This window comes from Rhinolophus hipposideros (assembly GCF_964194185.1).
Source record: "Rhinolophus hipposideros genome assembly, chromosome: 6".
In the NCBI taxonomy this organism is placed as follows: Eukaryota; Metazoa; Chordata; class Mammalia; order Chiroptera; family Rhinolophidae; genus Rhinolophus; species Rhinolophus hipposideros.
The window spans coordinates 731,670-754,700 of record NC_138052.1 but is presented as its reverse complement, the minus strand read 5'-3'; the positions used below and the strand labels follow the sequence as shown (position 1 = coordinate 754,700).

At 41.0% G+C, this 23,031-nt stretch overlaps 1 protein-coding gene across 1 annotated transcript; it reads left to right on the top strand.

Annotated features, from left to right (window-relative positions):
• Window positions 1–15,332, top strand: POLR2D (RNA polymerase II subunit D). Its single transcript, XM_081052751.1, has 4 exons — window positions 1–106; window positions 4,770–4,950; window positions 9,200–9,295; window positions 10,624–15,332. The coding sequence occupies exons 1-4, from the start codon at window positions 34–36 to the stop codon at window positions 10,700–10,702; spliced, it is 429 nt and encodes a 142-aa protein (XP_080908877.1). The 5' UTR covers window positions 1–33; the 3' UTR covers window positions 10,703–15,332.
• Window positions 15,333–23,031: the final 7,699 nt, after the last annotated feature.

Genomic DNA, 23,031 nt, shown 5'->3' with positions numbered 1-23,031 from the left:
CCGGCGGCGCGGGTGGCGGCGCGCGGCTCGGCGATGGCGGCGGGTGGCAGCGACGCGCTGGCCGGCGACGTCGAGGAGGACGCCTCTCAGCTCATCTTTCCGAAAGGTGAGACCGGGGGCCGCGCGACTGTCCCGCCGTTCCGCCTGGCCGCCGCAGGCCTGGCGTTGCCCCGAGGCCCGGCGGGGGCGGCGCCTGCGGACCTGGAGGGCCCGGGCGGCTGCGGCTCCTTGGCTCAGGGGGTCGTTTCCTCGGAGAGACTGCGAGTGCCCGAGAGACGCGTCCACGGCAAAGCGGACAGCGGTGAAGGCGGTCCGTACGAAGTGCGGTCGGCAGTGTGCAGCTGCGACGGGGAGAGGAGCCCGCGTGCACTGAGCTCAGCCTCGTTGGCGGAGAGGCGACCGAGCGGGGCGCGGGGGCTCGAGAGGCTCGGGCGGGGCGGGGCGGGGGGCGGGGCGGGGCGGGGGGCGGGGCGGGGGCCCGACGGGGAGGCGGGGGCCGCCTGCTGCTTTGAAGCCGGGCGGGTTTGTCGGCTGCAGCTCCGCGAGTTACGCTCCGACCGTCCCGCTGCCCGCCCGCTGGCGGCTGGAACAAACTCCCTGCTTTGGGCTGCGTCCAGTTTTCACAGGCCGGCTCTTCAGGGGAGCTAAGGTCATCCTAGGGATACAGCCTTGAGCTGTTAGAGATCACGTTAATGTTTTAATCAAGCCTTTAGGGGCCAAAATGGAGGCCTGGTCGGGAAGAGGGCTCGGAGGAGCCCGGCTAGAAAGCGGTCCAGGGGAGAATCCTACTCAGATGGCAGCAGCTAAAGCACATTTTGCTGTTAGGGAGCCTTGTCTGCATTGTGATGTCCCTTATTTGTAATTTAGAAACCCAAAGTAAGGAGAAAACTTCAGATTTTAAACTCTTGCATCCTACAGATACTGATTACAAAGTAAACGGGGGAACATTAACAATATCCTCCTGTTTTAAAAATTATATCCACAATACAATGTGAAATGCAGCACCCTTTCTCCCGTTGGAAACTTAACGGGTTACTGCTTATCCTTCCAAACGAATTTTTACGCTTATTCATAAATATATACATATACACATACACTTTTTTCAAAAATGGGATTATGCTATAGAAATCTTACAGCTTTAAAAATTTTTGATGGTATATTGTATAGAAAAGTCCTATTCTTCTAAAGCTCCAGATATTAGTACTTAAGGTTGGACCATAATACTATTTATCTATTGATTAGACATACATACAGGTTGTTTCCAATTTTTTATTTCATAGACTCAAGTGCAAATATTTCCATAGGATAGCTTCATGGAAGTTTTTAGCATAATGAAAATACACATTTGTTTCTTTTTCAAGGTGTAATAACTAAGAAGGAAATGGTTTTCTTAATTTCATGATAAATTAAACCAGTATTTTGTATATGGGTTTTGTGTAGGTACTTTTTACTTAGTGTTTTCTTTTAACCTCAAAAATACTTGTTTAGATAAAATCAGGTAGCATCTGGTACTCATGAAAATTTTATTGAATTGGGGATAATTAGATCCTATCAGTTAACAATGTGTCAGAGTTCTGAACATCTCTTATCTCTTCTCAGCTGATACAGGCATGTAAAGTTTATGTGTTTTAGAATATATGTAGATATATAGGAACAACAGTAAGTACTTAGAGAAAGCCTTTGCTGTAGGATGGAAAGTAAGCAAACGTGTAATTAGTTGAAGGGCTAAGAATGGAGAAGACCACTGAAAGCTTCTGAGTACTTTTTTTAAAAATTTATTGGGGTGACAGTGGTTAGAAAAATTACATAGGTTTCAGGTGTACAATTCTGTATTACATCATCTCTATACCCCATTGTGTGTTCACCAGCCAGAGTCAGTTCTCCTTCCGTCACCATATATTTGACCCCCTTTGCCCTCATCTATCACCTCTCTTCCCCCTTAACCTCTGGTAACCACTAAACTGTTGTCTGTGTCTATGAGTTCTTGTTTGTTTCTCTTGTTCCTTTGTTGCTTTTGGTTTTATATCCCACATATGAGAGACCTTTTCTGTCTGACTTACTTCACTTAGCACGATACAGTGATCTCAGGATCCATCCATGTGGTCGCAAACGGCACTATTTCATCTTTTTTATAGCAGAGTAATATTCCATTGTGTATATATACCACATCTTCTTTATCTAATCATCTATGGAAGGAACAGGTGACTAGTCTCCTGGTGTCCTGAGCTCCATCCCATTATATTTCACAGGTACATTTCTTTAGTGCAGAAGGGGAGACATCTCTAACTTTGATTTTCCAGAAGCCTTAAAAACACCAACAGCTATAATAAACGTGGAGGCAATGAGTAGTAGTAACTTGTTTAGCCTCTTAATTTCCATGTTCTAAGGCTGTATTAATGCCGCAGCCTGAGAAGCTGAGACCCACCCACTAAATGCTGCTGCATTTATCCCCCTTATGTCATTTGCTCTTCTCACTTCAGAGACTAGGGGTCATACCTCCTGATACTTAATGCCTTCTGCACTCATTGCTCTGGGGCCGTAGTTTCTTCACCTGTACACCACCTCAGAGGGTTGGGTTGGAATCAACTCTGAGCTTCCTCTCATTCAAACCGTGCTGCCCTGAAGTAGAAAATAGCTTTTGTGTGCCTGTTATATTCATTAGCAATGAGAACCTTTCAAATAAAAATAGTTTTCTCCTTACACCCTCCTCACCCCCCCCCCCCACATACACACCAACAGTTGTGAAAGGAGAGGCACGCTCTTGTGCCCTGGCCCAGGAAATGGAAGGCATTGCTCTGATGTCTGTGATGTCACCAGTAGGAAACATACCTGTATCACATGTAAATGTCAAATAGGATTTTTCTCACTGTAGCTTCCTCTTCATCAGTGTAGGAGTGTAAACATGAATGCACACTTTTACTCTGGGGGAAGTCACTGATAAGGGAAAGGCAGATAAAATCCAGCTCTAATACTTGGTGATAAGTATTAGGAATACATGATCCTATGGGAATGTGAGGGAGATAATGATTTTTCCAAGGAGATGATAGCATTTTTAATGATGTTATCCTGAAAATATAGGAAAGGGCTGCCATATATTATTGGAAAGGAGCCAAGGGTTTCTTTTTCTCTTTTAAATTTAGTTTTTAAAGGTTGCTTTCATAGGTGTTCTTACTGGTCCAGAGGATTATTTCAAAAGAGTCAAGGGCAAGAGATTTGCATCATGGTAAATATTTGAATTGGGTCTAACTGATAAACGGCCTTTGACAATGAAATGTAGAGGGTAAGGGCTTCTAGTTGCAAGCCCAGTTCCTAGTACATAATAGGCAGTGACCTGGGCCTATGAGTAAATAATAGATTTGTGCACATGCAAAAATAGAATTTGGGGTACATTATTAATATGTGTTTTAACATGCTTAGCCCTCCCTAACGTAATAATTCTTAAAATTGAGAGTATATTCACAAATGATATATCCGATAAGGGGTTGAGATCCAAAATGCGTAAGGAGCTAGTATAGCTCAATGACAAAGAAATAAATAATTCAATCAGAAAATGAGCAGAAGACATACAGACAGCCAGCAGACATGAAAAGATGCTCAGCATCACTAATCATCAGGGAAACGCAAATCGTAACTATAATGAGTTATCACCTCACACCTCTAAGAATGGCTGTTAGTAAAAAGTCAACAAACAAGGAATATTGGCGAGGATGTGGAGAAAAGGGAACCCTTGTGTACTGTTGGTGGGAATGTAGATTGGTGCAGCCACTATGGAAAACAGTATGGAGGTTCCTCAAAAAATTAAGAATAGGATTACCATATGACCCAGCAATTTCACTCTAGGTATTCATCTGAAGAAAGCAAAAACACTAATTTGAAAATACAAATGCAGCCCTATATTCATTGCAGTGTTATTTGCAATAGCCAAATTATGGAAGCTACCTGGGTATCCATCAATAGATGATGGGATAAAGAAGGCGTGGTGTGTATACACACACACACAATAGAATATTACACAGCAATAAAAGAAGAATGAAATCTCGCCATTTGTGACAACATGGATGAACCTTGAGGATATTGTGCTAAGTGAAATAAGTTAGATTGAGAAAGGCAAATACCATATGATCTCACCTATATCTGGAATCTAGTAAAACAAATGAACAAACAAAACAAAACAAAACAAAAAGACCAAAGGGATGGTTGCCAGAGGGGAGGGGGATATCGTCAATAATATCATGATAAGTTTGCATGGGGATATGATTACTAGAATTAGTGGGTGGCCACATTGTAAGGTATAAAAATGTTGAATCACTGTATTGTACACCTGAAATTAATATAAGTAATACAATATTGTATACCAACTATACTTAAATTTTACAAAAGTCAGAAATATTGAGAATATAATACTAGTTATGGAAATAAAAAGATTATGAGCTCATGCAAGTGAGAGAAATAATTGTCGGTTATGCTCCATTTTGAAATCAGTAACTGGCCTTATTAGGATAATGCTGTGTCGTTATTTAATAGCATGTCTAGGTCAGGTTCTTTGATGTCAGAAACTGTTGAGCCCAAATGAGCTCAATTTTAGTGTCTCATGAGCTCCATTGTGCCTTGTGGTATACAAGTCTGGTTAAAGATAAAGTCATGAGATAGGAAGCCTCTGATTTCTACAGGGACAGAGATTTGTGTTAGTCTCAAAGGCAAAAATTAACATTTGGAAGCTGAGTTTTGAAGGAATATTTTCAGCTGGCATTTATGCTTCTCACAAATAGAGTTTGAAACGGCTGAGACTCTTCTCAATTCAGAAGTTCATATGCTTCTGGAGCATCGAAAGCAGCAGAACGAGAGTGCCGAGGATGAGCAGGAGCTTTCTGAGGTCTTCATGAAAACTTTAAACTACACAGCCCGTTTCAGTCGTTTCAAAAACAGAGAAACCATTGCCAGTGTCCGCAGGTGAGTGCTAAAAGAAAGCTTTTATTAATCCACACTATTGGCCTTTTGCAGGTAGAATGCTGTTTCCTCCCGACCCACCACATCATCTCTAGGATTCAAGTGTGTAAAATAATTTCTTTGTCAAAAATTTAAAAATTGCTAATAATGCCAAATTCTTCTTTAGCCGCCTTCTCCCATACCCCAAATCCCAGTTATTTCCCTGCACAGTAACTGCTGTTGACAATTGGTTGTTTGCCCTTCTGATCTTTTTCCATGCATTCATTTGTTTGTATATATGGCTATAAAAAACACATTACATTGTTCTGTGGGGTGGTTTTCTTTTAAAAAATAAAGTGGGCTTATTTACTATTCACCTGAAATGTCTTAGAGCTCTTTTTTTTTTTTTAATTTTTTGGGGTGACAGTTGTTAGTAAAATTACATAGATTTCAGGTGTACAATTCTGTATTACATCATCTATAATCTTAGAGTTCTTTATACGTTGATAAATATAAGTGAGGAGCCTTCTCTCTGGGTCTTTGCTTTACCTTTCAAAATCAAAAAGAGACCAGCTTTGAGCATTTTTCCCCAAGACACTGCTTTTCAAATTGGGTTGGCTGTGCCCTGGGAGGCAGTGGTGCACTGAGGCAGACAGGAGACCCTGGGGTGACCACCCATCTTCCTGGATCAGGTCTACTTGATGGTAGGTAAGTTAAGTCTTCTCTATACTAAAGCAAGTAGATACCAGCGTGTTGTAGAAGAAAACAAAAGGTGTATATGAATTCTTGAATTGAATGATGAGGTGTAGGACCCTGCAATTGTAGAAAGCTATTTCATCCTGTGCCCCCAGGTCGCCTAGCAGTGCTTGTTGGCTCTACTGTGGTGAAAATGTTGGAGAAGTACTATCCTAAGAGCAGACGGACAAAAGATGTAGTGTATACATAGATATTCTTCAGAGAACTGTTTATAAGAGCCAAAGGTAAAAAAGCAACCTAAACATTCAACAGTAATTAAATACGTTGCGGTAAAGTCCATTTGATGGGCTGCTAAGGGTCATTAAAACGTGTGATAGAGAATGAAATTGGAAGATATTCACATGTGTTAGGTGTGCAGAAAATGAAGATGGTAAAACTGAGCGTGAAGTATAGCCCGCTCTGACAAGTATGGATGATTGCATGGAAAAAAGAGTAGAAGGAAATGCCTGAAGCTTCCATACGAGACCACAAACTGTTGGACCTGAACAGTAACTTGAGTAAATAAAGGTGCACTTACAATTCATGAATGAAATGTCGTTATATTATAAAAATGTCAGTTTGCCCCAAATTAACGTATATATTTAGTGCCATTCTAAATCCTCAACAGAATGGGCAGGGGAGCTGAATAAAATGATCTTAAATTTGTAAGAATTGTCAGAAAATTTTTTAAAAAAGAAAAAGGAGGGGTCGGCCCAGTGGCTCAGGCGGTTAGAGCTCCGTGCTTCTAACTCCAAAGGATGCCAGTTCGATTCCCACATGGACCAGTGGGCTCTCAACCACAAGGTTGCCGATTCCATTCCTCCAGTCCCGCAAGGGATGGTGGGCTGCGCCCCCTGCAACTAGCAACGGCAACTGGACCTGGAGCTGAGCTGCGCCCTCCACAACTAAGACTGAAAGGACAACAGCTTGAAGCTGAATGGCACCCTCCACAACTAAGACTGAAAGGACAACAACTTGACTTGGAAAAAAGTCCTGGAAGTACACACTGTTCCCCAATAAAGTCCTGTTCCCCTTCCCCAATAAAATCTTTAAAAGAAAAGAAAAATGAAGGGGATTTTGTCCTACAAGATGTTAAAATACATTAAAAAGACAGTAATTAAAATAAAAATAGTGACACTGGCATGAGAATAGACAGCTCATTGGAACAGGATAGAAAATTTAGGAACAGATTCAAATACCAATTTACTATATTTTACGAGTCCAACATAGTAAAGATGGCAGTGTAAGTTAGTGGGGAAATACTGTAAAGCAAAATTTGAACTCTATACGTTATACGAAATAAATTCCTAAGAAATTAAGGATTTAGATGTAAGCTATGATGCTTACAAGTGCTGTGTACTAGCACAAGTGAAGGTATATACTGTCTGGGCCATGGTTAGCAAGACTTTAAATGTGGAGAGACTTCATTGACGAGTTGAATGTAAGCTTAGTGAAGGCAGGAACTTGGTCAGATTCATCACTGCGTCAGTCTCATTGTAGGCACTAAATAGTGAAATAAGTAAATAACTTTGCATAAATATTTTTAACTGCCCAATATCAAGTAAAATGCCATATGACTCAAATTATTGCTTACAAAGAAATAAAGCCAGCGTTGGTGTACTTACTCTTGTTTCTCATGTCCAGCCAGAAAAAAGAACTTCAGTGAAGGTCATACCAATAAATATAAATATATATACATAAGTATTTTTGGTTTATAAGAGCTTATTACATACATGTAGTGCTTTATTGCATTTCTGAAATATTTGGCAACTAAAATTTTCCTTTTGGAAATCCAACTTTCCGGAAAAATTTTAATGCTAATACGATTTTAAAAAGTATTAAAAAACTGGGAAAGGATTAATATCCTTAAATAACACCCAGATTATGGCTCAACCTTACAAATTTAAGATCATTTTATTCAGCTCCCCTGCTCATTCCCTTGAAGATTTAGAATGGCACTAAATATATATGTTAATTGGGGGCAAACTGACATTTTGAACTTGAAATGGCTATGTAAATCACATGAAATAATGTTCATCTTTAAGGAAGTCAAATAAATGGTAAAATAGCTAAGTAGATTTAAAAAGAAGGGGAAACCTAGTGTAATAAATAGGGGGAGTGAGCACTGTCATGTATTGCTGGTGGAAGTGTATACTGAGAAAGCCATTTTAGGCCACTGTCTCTGAAAAGCCTTCCAGAGAGTCTATCTTTTGACTGATTCTACTTCCAGGAGTTTATTTTTAAAACACAGTAATTGATCAAGTGCACAGAGAAGTATGCATTTACAGTGATGTTCAAAAAGCATTACTTAAAATGGTGAATAACTGGAAGTAACTGAAATGTTCGACACAGGAAATCTGATGTATAACTTATGGCACAAACTTTCAGCAGAATGGGCTGCTTTGGGTAGGGCTGTGTGTACTAACATGGAAAACAGCTACCATATTATCGAGTGACAAAAAGGCTAGTTACGGAATAACGTTTGGTATAATTCCTTTTATTTTAAAAATGTTACAGAAAGAGGAAGAGAAGGGAATCTCCATGAAAATGTTAATACTGGTTATTTATAGGTAGGATTTCAGGTTATGTTCACCTTACTGATACTTTTTGGTATTGTTTGTAAATGAGCATGTGTTCATTTTACAACAGATCCCTCCACATACATATGTTACATTATGAACTTCTTCCCATGTGACTGAGTTTACTGTATTTGCTGTACAAAATGAAAATACTCGTACTTTTGTTAAAAGACAAAGAGTTACAAAAAAGAAGGGGTGAGTTTATATTCTAAAACATATTTGGAATGGTATATACTTAGATGGTAATGTTGATTTTGTTTAGGTGTCAGTGTGGATAGCTTTCATTTTTCTGTCTGTCTGTATTTTCTAAATTTTGTACATTAATATGCTTATAATGAGTAATAAGCACAGTAAGTGTTGTTTTTGAACAGATAATTACAGTCCTCTCTGAAATCACATTTACCATGAATGAGTTCTATTTTCAGAGGTAGAGGAATGAAAGTCCGAGACATGATTTGTATTGACAGTGTTCTTTTATATAGTTTGAACTAGAAGTACATTTAAAATAAGATACAGGTTATACATATATTTGTACTAAGGTAATCCTGTATTTATTTATTTTGGTAAAAGAATTTCCTCTAAATCAAATACCTAATAGATTAGGGACATCTAACATCATGTGTATGACATAAAATTACTAACAAGGGAAGCAAGGAAGAGTGGTAGGAAGAGCAGAGAGCAACAAAACAAATTCCTAGGGGAAGACTGTATAGTCCCTGAGGTATATAGGTTTCTTAAAAGTCACAGTAGCAGGGGTTCTCTGCCGGAATTGCTGTCTTACTTGATTGTGTGGCTGGTGTTGTAACTTCCTGTTCTCCAGCGAGTGTGGAAGAGGGATTTGGCAGCGCTCTGACCAGAATGGAAAGATTGCAGGTGCTTTACTGTTTCTCTTCCTTCCTGCACGTGATCTCCTTTTTCTTATTCATAATTTTTTGATGTTTTTTTCCCCCCATGATCAGCTTGTTGCTTCAGAAGAAGCTTCATAAGTTTGAGTTGGCCTGTTTGGCCAACCTTTGTCCAGAGACTGCTGAGGAATCCAAGGCTCTAATCCCAAGGTGAGTGGCGGGGAGAAGTTCAATGTGTATTGGATACGAATTCCTACAAGTAGTATGACTGTGTCTGAAAGACGTGTGCATTTAAAATCTGGATAGATGCCAACATTGAATGAAAGTGCCTTTTTTAACAGTGTAAGAATGAAGATTTTATAGCGTACCAACTGGCAGCAAAAATGTAGAACAGTTGAAACTCTAATACACTGATGGTGGGGTGCAGATTAGTACAGGCACTTTGGAGAGCAATTTGGCTACACCTGGTAAAGTTACAGATGCACAAAGCCCACAACCCAAAACTCCATTCCTGGATACATGCCGAGAGCCACTCACAGTTTCAAAGAACACGTGTTCCAGTATTCACTGCTGCATTGTTAGTGATAGCAGTAACTGACAGAAGTCTGTCAGTCAATAGGAGACTGGGTAAATGAATCATTATATGAGCATACAGTGTTTATTATATAGCAGTGAAAAAACTAATAAGCTAGGACAACATGGAAGAATGTCAACAAATGCCGAAATGAATTGTGAGCGAAAAAATTGCTGCCAGATACATACAGTATGATGCCATTTCTTATAAAGTTTAAAAGCATTGCTGCATATTGCTTATAGATACATGTAGTAAGTATTAAAATATGCATAGGAATGATAAATACCAAATTTAGGATAGTGGTTACTTGTGGAGTAGAGGAGGGGAACGTACCACCATGTTTCCCCAAAAATAAGACCTAGCCAGACAATCAGCTCTAATGTGTCTTTTGGAACGAAAATTAGTATAAGACTCGGTCTTATTTTACTATAATATATTACAGTCTATTATATTAATATGTTATATGTTATGTAAGACCAGGTCTTATTTTACTATATAGTAAAATATTAGTAAAACTATATAGTAAAGTAAGACCCGGTCTTATATAATATATAATATAACATAATATAATATATAATAAAATAAATACTGGGTCTTATATAATGTAAGATTGGGTCTTATATTAATTTTTGCTCCAAAAGGTGCATTAGAGCTGATTGTCCGTCTGGGTCTTATTTTCGTTAGGATGGGGTGTATACACAGAGGCATCAGTTCCTGTTGTGTTTACTAAAGAAATCTGAATCAAGTAGGGATGACTGTTAACTTATTTTCTGTACTTTTTAGATGTTTGAAATACTTCGTAATGTTTTTAAAAGGAAAGAAATATAGTTGAAAGGTAGCAGTGTCTGTTTAGAAGTAAGTGGGGATGTGGGTACGTGGTGCTCAAATATTAGCGTGCACAAAGGAAGCGTGTAGGGCACGTGTCGTTCGCTAAGGCCCTGTTTCCTTCGGTTTCTTCTTGTAGCCTGGAGGGACGGTTTGAGGATGAGGAGCTACAGCAGATTCTTGATGATATCCAGACCAAGCGTAGCTTTCAGTATTAATCTCCAGACGTCAGTCTGCTGCCGAGGGAACCACATCCCCAGCACAGCGCCACTGTCGCCGAGGATCGGGGCTGACCTGCACAGAAATTCTACCGTCACTGAAGACACTGGGGCTTCTTAAGCCACACCGCTGACTACCTCATTCCATGGTTTTGGGCCCGTGTTATTTTTGATTCCTAATATTTTATATTTTAACTTCAATGTGTTTATAGTTTTTGAAACTATCCTAGAACATATAAAACTGGTATGGGAAACCAGTCTTATTTAAATGCAAAAGGAAGACTTAAACCAGACGTGTATGATTGTTTGAAATTCTTTAAAAAGGGATGCTAGTGTTAATAACCGTGAGAGAGCCTTGGGGTCATTTGCTTAGCCCAGGAGACGGAAGCAGCTCACCATGGAGAGCAGTCACAGCTGAGGATAACTGCTAAGTACTGGGGGGCCATGGACTTAATGTAGACAGCAATTTTGCCTGTTTTTTTGGACTGTCACAGAATGCAGATTTGGAGTATGTGATCCTAAAATATTCTGTCACTGCCAAGTTAAGATTTTTTCCTTCATAAGCCGAAGTGGAGATATGAATGCACCAAAGTCTTCCTGTATGTGGCATCCTGTCCCAACCTCTGCCTTGCTGCTTGGCAACAGGTGTTCTGTGGTGGGGGTGATTTGGAAGGAGGGAGCCTGTCCCTTCCCGAGTCACTGCACTGAAGTCACTCGAGCTGAGGCAAATTCGGGGAAACAGATTAATCACTAAACATTCTAACTTTGTTTTTATCTGAAGGGAAGTATGCCTGTTTTCTTTACAATTTGGGAATTTTTCTTTGGAATACTTGTTGGCTGTAAATGAATTCTTGATCCGTGGAAAGAGTTGAGGGAAGAACAAAGCTGGCTTTAAAAATCAGAATAGTTTTATGCCAGCTGCTGGCTAAGGCAAAAATAAAATATTCTTTTTACAAATTCTGTCAATTTCTGAAATGACATGGTTTCTAAGTGACCAGTATTCTTATTGATCAATATTTGAAAGAAATAACAATTATTTCCTTCAAAAAATTGAAGGAAATAATCTTTCCATCCTTGGGCAACTTCACTTCTTTGAGACTTATCAGTGTTCTCAGTTGTGAAATGTAGATAATGATAGTATATTCCATAGATATTTTGAGAAGGTACAGCCCACTGGTATCATATCGACTGGTACTGGTACGAGACTATGAAAACAAACCAAATCGCTTCCTCCTCAAGTGTGCAAATTATTGTTTAAGAGAGGCAGGTCCCTGTGTGTGTGGCACCAAGCGGTAGGTAGCGAGAACAGACCTGGACGACTGACGTTAGTTATAGCCCCGGTGCGTATGGTGCCTGGCGAGAGCAGTGCAGGGCCACCATCTTCACGACTCTGGGCGCCAGGAGTCCGTGAGCGGAAAGAGTCCGAAAGTGTGTAAAGTGGCCTGGATATAGTTAGGCACTAGGAAGTGATAGTACGATGATTAGGAGCAGGTTCTGTAAAAATAACTCCTACTGGGGAAGTACTTGTAAAAACAACCTCACGCTGTGTTCTAGACTCAGCCTAGAGAACGCGTTCTGCTGGACCTTGTTCTCCACAGTCCTGGATAGCAGCTCCCTGTTTAGTCATCAGGAGTCCCTGCAAACCCTTTAATCATCTCTGAAACATTTGTGCAGGCTTACTGTGCTATTTTGCCAAAACAGAATTGGGGGACACATTGAAACAAAATAAGAAGATACCATGTTAGTCTTGGAAGTGCACACTGTTCCTCAATAAAATCCTATTCCCCTTCCCCAATAAAAAAAAAGGTACCATGTTGTCAAACCCTCACCTTTTTCTTTTTTTTTTTTAACAAGACAACAAATCCACTTTACTTACTTTTCAATAAGTTTAACTCCTTGAGGGGTGCAGCATTACACAGATTCTGTGTCCAGTGGCCTTAGCAGTAAGGGTGCTTCGGAGTTTAGCACAAACCATGCCCCTGCTTCCATGAGCAAGTGTTGCCTTTATCCAGATTACTCTGGCTTTGTCTGCTTTGCCACCAGGGGTCACTGTGTTGTAAGCACATCTCTTGCCTAAATAGAATTCAGTTTCATCTCCAGCATAAACACCTGCAGTTTTAAGAAGAGCTGTATGCTCTCTGGTTCCAGAGACCCCACTTATAGCCAGCATAAATAGCCTGGGACCACAGCCTTCCAAATATATTTGTTGTTTTAGAAGTTCTGTTCCCAGCAGGCCTCCACACGCCCCAAGATGGCGGGAAAAGGTAGGCCCCGAGAACCTTTCCTGAAAGTTCTAATCATTATGGTCTTTTTGAAATTTATTGAACTTGAGGATTCAAAAATAGCATTATTGGATGGGGCCTGAGCACAAGTCATTTTTAAAAAACATTAATGTTTTAAGCTTATTAATAAAACCATGAAGCCTACATAAAGGTTTGTATGTAGATAATCAAGGCAGCATTATTCCTAATAGCCACAAACAATCCAAATCCCCACAAACTGGTGAGTAGATAAACAAAAGGTGACCTATCCATACAGTAGAATACTATTTAGTAATAGGCACTAAAAAGTAACGAACTACTGAAAAAAATGCTGAATCCCACAGGATATTCCGGTGGTGTGACACTTTTTTCAACTTTTATTATGAAAAATTATAAACATGCAGAAAAACTGAAAGCCTAAGATACTGATCACCTGTGTGTTCATCGCCTATATTTAATAGATAACACTTGTAATATTTGCTTTATCTGTTTTTCTAGGAAGTATTTGAGAGCAGACAGCATGGCACTTCATTGAAATATTCAACACATGCATTTTAAAACTGACTTTCCCCTGCAGGCACTATTAGTCTTAGGAACATTGGCAAAGATTTCCTGATACTTAATATTTAGTTCATACTCAAATTGCCCCTGGGGAGAGTTCTGGGCCAAAGGTTAGCCCTCCCGTTGGTGTAATTTAGTGTTATATAAAAGCAGTTATCATCAAGGACCTACACCTGCACTTGGCTTGTGAAAAGTATTGAAGAAATGCATGTAGTTACTGTCTTCAGGTTGCTGTAAGGAGCTCTAACTGGACAAAAATATCTGCATGTGACCCCGAGATGAAAAATGGGCCTCCGGAGATTGCAGGCCCCAAGCAGAACTTGGTCAGCAGTGGGTCTGGGAATGGATTCCTGGCTGGTCACTGTCGATGGCAGGTGGGTGAATGGCGACAGCACAGTGAAGGCAGGCCTGCTGCTAGTACCACCAGACGTGAAGTAACATTCAGACTTGTTAGGTATGCCTTGTTTCCCTGTGCATGGCACCTAGCAAGTACATACTAGTAAATGTTGAGTTAAAGCAGCCTCCATGTTCAGAAGGGTCAGTGTGGAGCTGCAAGGAGAACAAGAATGTTCCTGGAATAATAAAATTGGAGGAGAGGACTCAATGAGATAGGGTTGAGGTGGGGGGAAAAGAGTCCAGGAAGAACCTGGGGATTCTGAAAGACAAGACAAGCTGTCCAACAGCACCTTGTGCAGCAAGAAATACTCTGCACCATCTGCTACGGCAACTGCTCACCACAGGTAGCTACTACTGTGTGCCTGAGGCTGGTAGGACTGGAACTAAATTTTAAACTTGATTCCTTTTAAAAAGTCACATACACCTCGTGGCTACTGTATTGGACAGCACAGCTTTTAGTTCCCAAGACAAATGTCCGCAGGCCATTGAAATTGAAGAGGATTTCAGAAAGATGAACGGTGTGTTCACAGAGCAGTAGTAGTAACAGTAATAAATGTAAGAGTTATCATCACCTTTTAAGGCTTCCAGTATTTCTCTTTTGTAGTTCTAATAAATGTGGTCCAGGTACAGGATTTTTCCAGATTCAATGGCTGATGTTCTTTCAAACAAACCTCTATCTCCTGAGTGTATGAACCAGCCTGTGGCCACGCACAGCCCAGATACATCTGTCGATGGAGATTGTAACAGTTCTCCAAGCTCAAAGGCAACTGAAGTTGTGAGATACCTGAAAAACAGTACTTTCTAAACTTAGTGATGGAAGAAGTAAAAAAGATAGAATGACTTGATTATGCAAAAATTAAGAACTGTAAAATCACTAAAAAGCTACTCAACAGACTGATAAAATTTATAGCGGAGAACACAGGCAAAGGGTGAAGACGTTTGTAAACAACATTTAAAAGTAAAATATTAAGACCCCCATTTTAAAAAGGTTAAAGGACATAGATATGTTACATCCAATTAGACTAATGGGTAAATGTTGAACCTAATTAGTTTTCAAAGATTTAAAATGAGGTGATAATTTTTCCTATAAAAATGGAGAAAATTCAATGAGCATATTGCCATTTAATGAGGGATTTCTTTGTGCCAGGTGCTGTTTTATACACATGAGGATACAGAAACGGTGCAACAGGGTGTCGCCTTACTGGGACAAATAAAAGAAATTGTGCTTCCTGTTCATGCTTTTCTGTGTTAACCGTTTTCTTTCTCCAGTGTTCAGTGGAGCGGAGCAAGTATTTCCTTGCCTTTGTCTCCCTTGTACTATTTTGGAAGTGATACCTTCTATTTATTTTTAGAAGTTTCCCTTAAAATGTAACGCTTAATTGTTTTAATAAAATCCTTTCCCTCCTAAGTAATCCAAGGACCATAGCATGCTTTAATTCTAATGAGATGCCTTCCCCACCCCCCTGCCACTGTTGTCCAGGACTTCAGTTTGACCCTGCTTTTAACACACAAACATGCACATTTATTAGTTGTTTTACAGTCAGTGCACAGATTTACTACGTTTTTACCAACTTACCTTGTTTCCCCGAAAATAAGACCCACCCCGAAAATAAGTCCCAGTTAAGATCGTCAGCTAGACGGACGCATTTAGTACGTTATGACAGTGTTCCAGAAGATGACATGACTGTATTTGGATAAATGTAGATTGTTGTACATGAACAAATAAGACATTCCCTGAAAATACGCACTAATGCCTCTTTTGGAGCAAAAATTTATATAAGACCCGGTCTTATTTTCAGAAAAATATATAAGACCCAGTCTTATTTTGGGGGAAACATGATATTTGCTCGGTGTTGCTTTTGGCATCCCTCCTTCCTCCTGGGTTCAGTTTTCTTGTTCACAAAGATTCTCCTTTGGTAGTTCTTTGAATTAGAGTGTGAGGGTAAAGATTCTCTGTCTTTGGCCAAACATGTCTTTCACCCTCATTTTGAATAGTAGTTGTAGAATTCTATATTCTACATAGACACTTTCCAGAGTACTTTGAAGATACTATTTTTCTATTGCCTTGTGACTTCTATTACTGATAAGAAATCTGACAGCCTTAATGTTGTTCCTTTGTAAGTAATCTGTTGTTTCTAATTGTTTTATGATTTTCTTGTTATTTGTGTTTTACACTCACTACAAGGTGGTTGGAGATGGATTCGTTTTTATTCTCTTTAGGAATTATTGTGCTACTTCTATATGTGGATTCATGTCTTACGATTTGGGACAGTTCTTAGTCATTATCCCTTTACTGCAGTTTCTTTTCCATCCCTCCTCTTCTTGACTTTTATTAGATTTATATTTGACTTTCTTATTTTCTCTATAGCTCATCCTCTCATATTTCTCATTTATTTGTCTCTTGATGCTATATTTAAGTGAGTTACTCAAATCTATTCAATCTCTAATTCTTCAGCTATGCCTAATCTGCTTTTAATGTACCCGAAGTTTGTGGGGTTTTTTACCAGCTTTGTTGAAGTATAATGTACATACCATAAAGTTCACTCATTTAAGGTATACAAATTAATGGTCTTTAGTATATTTACAGAGTTGTGCAACCATCACAACAATCTAAGTTTAGAACTTCCTTCACTCCAAAAGGAAACCTTGTACTTATTAACAGTCACTTCCCATTCCCCCACTCCCCATTTCAACACTCCCCAGCCCTATCTACTGATTTTTTTCTTCCAATAACTAGTTTTATAATTCATGATCTTCAATTTGGTGTTTTCCAAATCAGCCTGTTCTTTTTTTCATAGTATCTTCACTGTGGTTTCTATTGCTTCTTTTATAATTTTAAATATATTTTTTATATTCTTTTTCAGATTGTCTATGTCAGGTTCTTGGTGTATGTCTTCATTTGCTTTGTAAGTATTGTGATCTTTAATGGAGATTGTTTTGACTGTGGAAATGTGCCTTCACTGAGAAGTGATTGTACAGAGGGGTTTGCACTGCTCGCAGGCCCGTGGCATCAATGGCCTGGGACAATTTCTTGCAATATTTGGTCAGTTTTGGGATTCCTATATCATAGGGACAGTGTGAATTTGAATTCTAGCCCACGCATGGCACAAGTTTCAGATTTTGATTTCTCAGAGGAGACTTTTTTTTAACTGAGAGACATGGATAGTGATAAGCATCCTTGTCTCCCTGAGCCTGTGAGCAGAGCCCACCTTTCACTGAAGGGACAGCCCTTCAAGTTCCTGGCTTTATATGGGGGCTCAATGCTAATTTCGTGTGCTCCCCACCTGGAGGATAAACTGCAGCCTCTAGCCAGACAGACCTGATACCACCTCCCTGACTCCAACTGAGGTTGCCATGGTGTCACTTTGAATTTGACTACTCTGACTTTCAGTTCCCAATTTGTTTCTTGCCCCTGGACATTTCCTTTGCTTTCCTGGAAGCTCAATTGTACATTAGCTTTTTTTTTCTTCCTTTTTGGTGGTGGTGGTGGTGGTAACAGGCATATTCTATGAGTGCAGTATTTCTAGGTTTCTGTGTCATAGGCTTAGTCTGCAGTGATGCTCCGGACAGCACGCATGTGCACACACAAGTGAGGATGTCACATCATGCCGCCCTCCCACAGTTCCGCCTCCAAGTTCTCAGGGCTCCTGAGCCCAAGCAGTGTCACCTGTCTCCAGCAGAGCATGCTGCTCCCTCTGTTCAGAATGCCCTTCCCTCATCACTTGATGGTTTTGAGTCCTTCACGACTGCTCCGCCCTTCCTGTCAAAACTTGAAACTCTGCAGATTAAGTGGTTGTACTCTTCTCTTGAAGCTCAGCTGTACCCCATATAGTGATCAGGAGTTGGATAAATGTATGGTGAACACCTAAGAGCTCTCAGACACTGTTCCAGGCTCCGTGGATACAGGGATGAGCAAGGCCAACAAGATTGTCAGGAAGCTTACAGTCTAAAAGGGGAGACCGTGAAGGAAATTGTTAACAGTGACAGAGAGGACCACTGGCTTGGCTTCCCTGAGGAGGCCTGAATGATGGAGGAGCGACAGCCCTGTGAATTGTGGGGTAGAGACTAGGAAGTGAGTGTCCCTAAAGTGTGGAGGGGCTGGGAGAAATGGGGTAGTGGATGTGGGGTCAGTGTGCAGTGATATAGGGAAGTGTTTTCAGAGGCTGTATGCAGGGGAACAGCAATGGAGAGGGAGCTGGCAGGGGACAGGGTCAGGAGAGGGAGGCTCTTTCTGATACGGAAGGTGCTTGTACACGTTCATCTCTTCATGGGAAGGACCCCAGAGGACGAGAAATTCACCACATGTGATAGAGGAAACTACAGGAAGAAAGCCCACAAAGAAGAGAAGGAATGGGGTGCATGGCTGAGTGGAGAAGTGGGGTAGGAGCAGACTGTTTAGGAAAGAAGACAGAGAATGTGTGACGGACACAAGGCATGCATGTGGGCTGTAGACTTGGTCCTGCGAAAACAGTTGGTCTGGGTTCATCTAACTGCAGGTATCCATGTGTCTAGCAGGCCCAGCTGTCCTTTAGCCACAGAGCATGTGCTCATTGTATCAACACTCCGCATCTCCCAGCTTTAGTACAGAACATTTCATAACCTTGACGGTGCTGTTGTAATAAACAGGTCATTACTGGAAAGTGCAGTCTGAGAGGAGAGAAGGTAAGAAATAGGCATTTTGGAGAGTGGGAGGTTGAATGGACAGGGGAAGTGTAGTCAGATTGTCGGGAAAGTCCTGAGGCTATCTGTGTGAATCTATTACAAGTGCCAGAAACGCAACAAAAGTACAAAAAGGGGGACTTCCTGAAAGGGTAGATTCATTGAAAGAAAACTTCCAAACCTTGGGAAGGGCAGGGATACAGGAACCACTGGAACCAGGCAATCCTATGCCATGTGCCGTCTTGCAATCTCTACTTGTCTCTGTTATTAACGTCACTATCATTACTGCCTCCCTTCTTCCGCAGAGCAAAGAACAGGCTTTTGACTGCTTCTGGGTTTCATTATCTTGATATTCTGCCACCTGAGGGATTGATTCAGCCTCTCTTTGGACCCAGATTCAGAAATGCCAAGGAAGGACTTTAAATAGTCTGGTTTGTGTCTGGTAACCCACTCTTGGAGGTGGTTGTAGAGATGAGAGCTGGAAAAACATTGCAGCTCCCCAAGGAACCACATCGTTGGAGAGGCAAGAAGGTGGAAGTGGTGTTCCTCCATGAGGGAAAGATTCCTGGCAGGGTTATATAAACGAAAACCTCCCCCAAATGGATCAAGTACCGTAAAAAATGTTCATGTTCTAACCTAGTGATTCCATTTCTGAAAATTATCTTTTTACTTAAACATTCACCGTATTTTGTGATCATACCTCGTATACCAAATACCTTGAATACAGAAAAAGCTCTAGTTCCAGAGCTGATTCTCACTCTTCTTCCAATAGAGAAATGGCATAGTATCTTATGGTCACTTATTTATGGAATATTACTCACCTATTAAACAGGTGAGCATTTTACAGAAGATAAATGGTTTACGACCAAAATATTTTGATTATGCTGGACCTTGAGGGCATTATACTAAGTGAAATAAGTTAAAGACACATATTGTATGATCTCAATTATATGTGGAATCTTAAAACAACACAAACTCCTAGAAACAGAACAGTTTGGTGGTTGCAGAGGTGGGGGGCTAGGGATAAGGATTGGGGAAAATGGGTGAAGGTGGTCAAAAGGTACAAACTTCCAGTTGTAAGTTAAGTCCTGGGGATGTAATATACAGCATGGTGACTATAGTTGCTAAAAGAGTAGATCTTAAAAGTTCATATCACTGGAAAAAATGTACAATGTTATATTTCAATTATATCTGGAAAAAATATATAAAACTTTATACAGAGAGAATATATAAAGATTTAAACTGGTGGGGCCGGCCCGGGGGCTCAGGTGGTTGGAGCACGGTGCTCCTAGCGCCAAGGTCGCCTGTTCGATTCCCACATGGGCCAGTGACCTGTGCCCTTCACAGTTAAGACGGTGAACAACCGCTCTCCCTAGAGCTGGGCTGCTGTGAACAGCCACAAGTCAGTGTAAGCTGCTGTGGGCTACCGAGTGCTGCCATGAGCGGCCGGTGGCCATCGTGAGCAGCCGGCAGCTGGCAAGAGCTGCCGTGAGCTGCTGTGAGCGGCTGACCAGCGACCGGTGACCGACTGCCTCAGCCGGGGGAGCGCAGGGTCATAAACCAGCAGGGGCCAGGGAGCTGTGTCCTACACAACTAGACTGAGACACAACGGCTTGAACCGGAGTGGGCTGGGAGGAGGCAGAAAGGCGAGGAGAGGTGGGGGGTGAGAGAGAGAGAGAGAAAACTTTATTTAAAAATATATATGAACTGGAAAAAATATGTAAAAGTTAAACTTATTTTATTTAACAAAGTAAAGATTAGGTTCTTGAGTAAATAGACACAAAAGAGGTAAACATTTGTACTACCTAAAGAGACATTTGAGAACTGAACTTGCCCTCTAACCCAGGTCAGTTTACTTCAGCTTGGACAGGAAAGTGCCAAATACCCACCTGTCCTTCCCCTTATGAACACGTGAGCTCTGCGTGCTCATCTCTGCTGACCCGTGCTAGGGATGGGCTCCCCGGGACAGACCGGAGCAATTGGCCTCAGCTACCCCAGAGCTCCCAAGAGAGCTTCAGTTTCAACATTTCCTATTACGGTGCCAACTAGCGGTTGTCCCTCCTCGGTACACACACTTCCCTTTGATGGCAAATACACAGCTAGGGAAACCACAGCTCTTTGTCCAGAACTCACTGCTTTCAACATGTCTAGTTGGATTTCAAGATCAGATGAAGAGACTCAGTTTTACATGCCTCTGTGAAGAGGAAAAACAATACCGTTAGCAATATGTCCTGTTCGTGGTGGATAAAAATGGGCTGGTTTAAGCGTCACCATCACCATCATCATTTTTTGCCTCCCTGTATAAGATTATGGAGAGTAAACTCTTGGCAAAACTGGGAATTTTCTCAGGGTCTAGTTAGAACTCATCTTTTCAGAAACTTGTCTCTTCCAGTTTCTAAAAATAGGGTGACTTTCAAAATATTTAACAACCTAGGGGCCATTGGCCTTAGTACTGTCAGGCATTAACCCTCTAATTGCCAGATCATGGTGAGGTCCTGGGGAAAGGGGTGTTCTGGAAGTATTGCAATATTTTAGTGACTGGTATGGCCTTGGGGTGCTCCCCAGCGGGATCTCTCCTGTCTCTCAGTCTCTCACACCTACACACATACATGTGCAGGTCTTTAACTCCCAGGGGTATTTGCATTCAAAATAGAGGAGGACAGAATGTCATTGAGCCCAGGTGTTTGTGGCTAGGAACTATTAAATGTTTTATATATCTTACTGAAACTTCACCACAACCTTTGGGGGAATTTTAAAATCACTCTAAGCCCTTATGCTCTTATGCCCTCTAGCATCTGATCATTCATTCAACACATTTTGTTGAGTCCCCACCATACAGATTGGAATTTTAAAAGGAGAGCAAGATGAGAAAGAAGGTTCTAGCTCTCTTGGAGCCTACATTCTAGGGAAAAACACAAGAAAAACAACTAAGCAGATTAGCCCAAGAATGTGTTGTATCAGACGTGGTGCTTGGGGATGGCCTGTGAGGAGCTGCTTTTGAGCTGCCGAGGATAGGAAACTCTAGTGGAGAAAACGAGTTCCACGTCGGCAGAAAGGACACTAAGTGCCAAGGCACAGGTGGGGAAGGGGCCCGGGTACAGAGAAGACAAGCTCAAGTGGTCAGAGGTTAGTAAATGGGAAGTGCCAGCAGGTGCTGAGACTGCAGATGGAAGCAGACCTAGAGTGTGGAGCGCATGCTTGGGTTTTGTGCTGGGCACCCTGGGAAGCTATTTGCAGGTTTGAAGCAAGGGAGAAATAAGATCTGATCTTGGTTTTAAACAGGTCATTGTGGGCTGCAGTGTAGAAAATGGACTGGAGTTGGGTGGGAGGGGGAAACAGATGAAAAAGGGAAGCAGGGAGAGCAGTCAGGAGGCAATTGCAATAGTTCGAACAAACATGGCTTGGACTAGAGCAGGGGTCAACAAATTTTCTGTAAAGGGCATACTTTCCTTCACATAGTTTTAGTACTTTTTAAAACAAAACAAAACAAAACAAAAGACCCTTAAAATGGAAAGCTGTTCTTAACTAGACTGAAAGCGTAGTCTATCTCTGGACAAAATGATAGTGGAGATGAGACATGGTCAGTTTGCAACTTATTTTGAAGACTGAGCCATGTTATTCCATTTTACCAAGGAAGAAACTGAAACTCAGAAAAAAAATCAATATTATGCAATCAGTAAATTACAGAAGATGTAAACTCCAGAAAAGATTTGAACCCAGGACTACATGACTAATAGGATTCCTGGTGATAGAAAAATATTTAGGACACAATTGAGATGAAGCTCTAATAGTGGCATTTGTGTATGCCCAAAGCCAAGGGCAAACACTGGGCTGGGGACTGAATTTGCCAAGTGCCCCCAAATTCTATAACAAGCATTGCAATGGAGACAATAGAGGCCAACATTGATTCAGAAAGTGGCGGAACCAGGACTTGGAGCTAGGCCTGCTGACATGGGTTCCAATGACCTTTGTCTCCCCGGCATGTTGTAGGCAAACCTGTAGTTGCGTATGCAGTACTCTAGTTTGCATTTTCTCAAAGCATCAGAACTGTACATTTAAAGAAGATACATGTATTGTTTTCTTTGGTCTTTAATTCAGACACTTTAGTTGCTTTAGTTTGTTCTGTTTCTAATTTGTTGTTGCTAGTTGAGCAGGCTTGCTTTTTCTGCCTCCCCAGAGTAGGGAAAACTGCATTATCTAGAGCCGAAAAGGATCTCTAGAGTCTACTCCAGTGGGAAGTGATATATAGAGCTGTGTTCAGATGTATAAAGAACATATAAAGATAGTGATTAGAGCATTACTTGTGCCATCAGTAAATCATTAAATGATTTTTCAACCATATAACAGAAAATGGAGAAGCTGTTAAAAAGACTAAGGATATGTCTGTGTGTGAACTGAGAAGGAAAAGTGCCAAGATATATTGCCACAAGAGAAGCAAGATAAGTTTGCATG